At 34.0% G+C, this 5,386-nt stretch overlaps 1 protein-coding gene across 1 annotated transcript; it reads right to left on the reverse strand.

Annotated features, from left to right (window-relative positions):
• Window positions 1-2,213: 2,213 nt before the first annotated feature.
• LOC147382221 (agmatine coumaroyltransferase-2-like) lies at window positions 2,214-3,641 on the reverse strand. The gene has a single exon (XM_086429014.1). The coding sequence runs from the start codon at window positions 3,602-3,604 to the stop codon at window positions 2,294-2,296; it is 1,311 nt and encodes a 436-aa protein (XP_086285140.1). The 5' UTR covers window positions 3,605-3,641; the 3' UTR covers window positions 2,214-2,293.
• Between the last annotated feature and the right edge of the window lie 1,745 nt (window positions 3,642-5,386).

Genomic DNA, 5,386 nt, shown 5'->3' on the forward strand with positions numbered 1-5,386 from the left:
TTTTTTTTTTTTCACCTCCAAACCATGTGAAGAGAACAAGATAAGGTTTTTGAAGAAATTAGGCCAACAGATAAGCTAACATCAAATTTTAAACAATAGGTATACAATTTAATAGCAAATCCTATTGTTCTAACATAGGCTTTATAGAAATTATAAACCTCATCCATTAAATTGAACATCATCCCTTTTTTCGATTCTAAATTATTTTCACCCATATCAACATCTTCACTCACATTTTGTTGGATTTTCTTCTAACTCATTCATTTCCTTTATCGTTTAATGTTAATATTTTTCGATAATTCGTCCATATCTTATATTCCAAACAAATATCAAAGGAAAAAAAATTTAATATAAATATCAATGTACAAGTCCCATGTTAGATTTATAAAACACAATCAAAACCATGAGAATAAGGTGAAATTAACACTAAAAACCCAATTTCTTGTTTTTAAAGAGTTATTTAACTAATCAAATGATGACCCAAATGAATACCTCAATTTAAAAATAAAATTCTTAATCCTAACATATAAACAAACAATCAAAAATAAGAAATACAAAGCTCAAACATTCCAAATCATAGATGTTTTATTCCTAAATTAAGAGAAGTACAAAAATAAAATAAAAACTCATAGAGGGACCGATAAATCTGTGTTTTCAACCATAAAAAGCCTGAATATATTGAGTTCGGAGACATTCCAAAGCAGGCATCTTTTATTTCCTCAATAAAGAGAACTATAAAACAAAACCCACAGAGAGCCAAGCTTATTGTATTGCTAAAAGACTTATACCAACCAACTATGGACTATTAGCACAAGTGCATAAGTTTCTTTTGATTTAACAAAATTACATAATTTCCATGATCCCTTATTTTCGAGCATAGCAAATACTCCTTCCTAGAGGAAAGGTGTATGCAAGAATATCAAAACCAAGTTTTAACATCTCAATTTGAGGCATTGCCTTAGGTCAAGAGAAAAATTGAGACTGTCTTGACTCTTGATTGAGACAATCATAAAACATTCAAAGTTTCGCATTTATAGGTTGGAGACACCGTAAACAAATCTTCTCTTCCTGTAAATTAATTAAACATTCAAATTGAATTGAAACCTTAACCATTAATTTGAAGGTGAAGCTAAAGTGCTCTCTTGAAACACATAATCAAGAAATTAGAGATTTCAAATAAGGTTCATTTTTGGGAGTGGAGACTTTATTTCAACTTCAAATTGACTTTGAGATTTCAAATGTTTCCGTCACAAACAGGATTCATAGAAGAGAGAGAGAGAGAAAAAAAAAAAAAACTTTTTTAAAACTTATGAGCTTCTGTGAATAGACCCTCTTCATCAACCTTGTTGGTAGCAAAATCAATATAAGATTTGAAGTAATCATTGTTTATTTAAGATAAATTACACTTTGACCCCTTATAGTTTGGCATAATTTTATTTTGACCCCCATAATATTTTGATAATTGTACTTTCCTCCCTTATAATTATCCAAGAGGTTCACTTACACCCTTCCATCAACCCAATTGTTACTCCTTTTATAGAGACTATTTACCGTTTTTTAAAATGTTATTCCTTTTTATAAATAAAACTATGCCTCTGAAAAAATGTGTTTAGATAGGGACATTTTAATTTTTACTTTAAAACTTATTTTTTAATAAAAAATAATATAAAATAAGAGGGTAAAATAATATCTGAATTTTAACCTGTCAGCGAAAGGGGAGGTAAGTGTAATTATCAAAACAGTAGGGGGTTAAAATGAAATTATGCCAAACTATCTGGGGTCCAAGTGTAATTTACCCTATATTTTACTTTTATATTATTAAGGCCATAATTCCATATTCACCATCACCAACTTTCCTTTTTGTTTAGTTTCACACACGTTCGCCTGGGCATTCCACTTGTTGATCTTACACAAAAAAAAAAAAAAGAACAAAGATTTTCTAACGACCCCTTTCACATACACCCCCATCAAAGAACCATAGATCATTTGCCTCAAAATATGAGGTACCATAATTCTTTTTCTTATGTATCCCGAGGCAAATGATCTACAGTTTTGTGATGGGGCGTATGTCCGCGGGCGAAGCATCAGATTATCAAGACTCTTAAAAAAAAAAAAAAAAAAATAGTCAAAATTCTCTAAGCCATCTGGATATTTCTCGTGAAGTAGACAAGATGGAAAATCAAGATTCAAAACCATATGTTGTCAATCACCCATTAGTAAATATAAAGTAACAAAAAGAGAAGGGATAGTTCAAACTTGTCATCCAAAAATTTTATTCCAACATTGGTTTTGATTAGTCTAAGGAGAAAATGATTTCCTTGAAGGAAGCCAAGTGTTGTTCAAACAAACAAATGTAGGCATCTATGCTTCTTCTATCCCCAGTAGTGAAAGAAGGAACCAAATACATCAAACCCTCCATAGGATAAAAAGAGGGCATGAATATGTAAGGCTCGCCTGCACCAAAATCAACATCGCTAAATGCAAACCTGAGCCAGCTATCCACTTCCAAATTTGGGCACAAATTTTCCACTTTTCTATGGGCTTCTGCCAATAGACCCTCCTCATCTACCTTGTTGCTTGCGAAGTCGATATAAGACTTAAAGTAATCGTCGTTCACCTTCGTCACTGCTTCATGTATTTTCTTTGCCGCGTAACTTAAAGGCTCGTGCAATAGATCCTTCACTTGAGCCGTAGGGAATGCCCAAAGCACAACGTTACCAAAGTACTTGTCAGGCACACGAGGATTCAATCTCGCGCGCCCGTTCACTGAGATCCTAATATTGGTTGTCTCGAACTCATTAAGCCCGCGAGCCCTTGTCATGGCTCGCCATAGATGAGCAACCAAGCTCTCAAATGTTGTATAAGGGTTGTCAACACCACAAGCAAAAGCAGCCTTCCTCTTAACCTTGGCTACAAATTCTGATGTGAAGTTGGCTACATGCATTACCACATTGCTCCCCGATAAAGGCTTAGAGGAACTAAATTCATCATCTAGCTCGTTTGTGATGAACTCAACACCTCTATGCTCAAACTCGAACCTTGGTGGGTCTCGAGGAGTGAAGATAGTTCGTTCATGGAAAGGACATGGGTTCATCTCAACTCCTCGACAAGCTTGACCCCATGAAACCATGAACTGGCTCACAGAATGACCATCAGCCACCATGTGATTCCATGAGAACCCTATAACTAAAGACCCACAAGTGAACCTTGTGAGTTGAACTAGAGCCAACTCTTTTATACCTTCGAAGCTCGGGTTAAGGCTTAGCAATGTCGATGGCGTAAAGGGCATGACCTGAACAAGAGGACAATCGGCTGATGCCTCGACAAATCGCATACCTTCGTCGTTGAGTAGAATTATACGGCAACCTTTCTCGTCTGTATCAAACCGACCTGCCCACTCTCTATACTCTGATAGAGCATGTTGGAGGCCTCGTAGTAGTAATGCATTTGATGGGTTTGGGGGATTGTAGGCATAGATCAAGGGTATGTATGTGTCATAGGTAAATCTATCAAACACAGTGAGAGGGATGCATTGGGTGTTTGAGGGTGGATAACCTTTGTAAATTGGCTTTATAAGCCTAGAACTCTTTTGTATCACATTCATGGTTTTGGGTATTTGGGTTTAAGATTCAAGAAAGAAAGATGACAGATTTGAGTTCAATGGACAGAGTTCCATGGGGTTCAAATACTTGAGCTTTCACACACCATTTACCATTACACCAACCCCACCGACACGTTTTTGTAAGGGAAATTAAACTTTCTTTGACACTATGCTGACGTGGCTGTGTGTGAGTGTGCTGACATGTTAGTAGATAAAGTTTTTCCTTACAGTGCACAGAGTCTCAGACCCTACTGTTCATGCTGTGCTGATATGTTACTAATAAGATTTTCTTTTCTCCCCATACAAGTAAGGAAAAAATTTTTGGAGTAAAATTATTTTCTCTGGAGAACTACATGTGTCTTCAGTACTTAAATGTTTTTGGTAAGAGCCATATCAACGTTTGAAGGTGTGCCACGTCATTGAGATGATTATATCCAATCCTTCAAATATAGAGCAGAGTGACCGTCCATTTTCAAACATTGATGGTAAAAATAAAAAGAAAAATGCTGGAATGACATAGAGTATTTACTTCGATCCTCACAAGTTTGATGTGGGATGTGCACATAATCATAATTGTATTTCCTTATGAAATAAGTAAAAATCATCTATAGTTATAGATGCATCTCCACGTTAGAATTGTAAGATTCACAGTAAACCCTATGTCACTCCAGAACAACCCAAAATAAAAAGAAAAATATTGGAATAACACAAACCACAAACAAAAGTGAAAAAAAAAAAAAAATGATGTGGTAGTGCACACATAACCTTGGATGCTTTTCACTCATATCTCATGAAAAACATCTATGATAATGTCGAAGACACTGCATCATTTTGTCACCCTTTTGTCTGCATTTGTGTCACCCCTGACTCAAATAAAAAATAAAAATAAATTTGATAAATTTTTTCGTTTTTCAAATCATCTAATCATCTAAACCATGAATCCTAGAGCTACGAAGTTGGGTCACAAAGGAAATCCTCCACCATGATTGCATACGATCTGGACTCGAATGGTAATAAAAAAAATGTTGCCTTGACAGTGTACAGACGATCAGAGTACGAATTAAATCGTGGCACACTAAATCGACTCTCCTCACTTCACTCAGAGCACCAATCACATCAGCCAGAGTTTACGGGATGATATCTAATTTACAAAATTACCCTTGTTAGCCTTTACGTGGCGCACCGTACTAATGAGAGACATAAATTTTTATGAGAAAAAAAATCATTTCCATTAATTATTTTCTTTTCACGGAGAGAGTTTTAATTGCGGTTTCAATTCTTGGCTACACACACCGGTCAATTCGTAACAAGTAGGGTGTCAATGGGTACCTATTTACCTAGAATCGAATCGGAAACGAAAGTGAAAATTTCGATTTCGATTTCCTTTTTATTAGAACTGATAAGATTCAGATCTATTATGAAATCAAATCAATAAGAATCGAAATCATTAGATTCTATTCGATTTATTTTATCGTTTAAGGTTATTCTATATTTTAAAATTAACATATATAATATAAGGTTATTCAAATTTTGTATAAATTAAATATTTGAACTTAAATTGGGTCATTTCTTTTTAAATTTATTATTTTTAAAAGAGATAAATTTTAATTTTTGAAAATAAAAGTCATCAAATCATTTTTTTAGTGGAACAAATTATTATTAAGTTGATAATTTACAAATATTATGTTATTTTTTAGAAGGATTTTTTTTTTTTTTTTTTATAATAATTTTTTTTCATTTGATTCTTGAGAATCGGAATCGACAAGTACCCATGATTTTTTGTGG

Source organism: Akebia trifoliata, chromosome 16 (assembly GCF_017979445.1).
Source record: "Akebia trifoliata isolate Shusen 1 chromosome 16, ASM1797944v1, whole genome shotgun sequence".
Classification (NCBI taxonomy): domain Eukaryota; kingdom Viridiplantae; phylum Streptophyta; class Magnoliopsida; order Ranunculales; family Lardizabalaceae; genus Akebia; species Akebia trifoliata.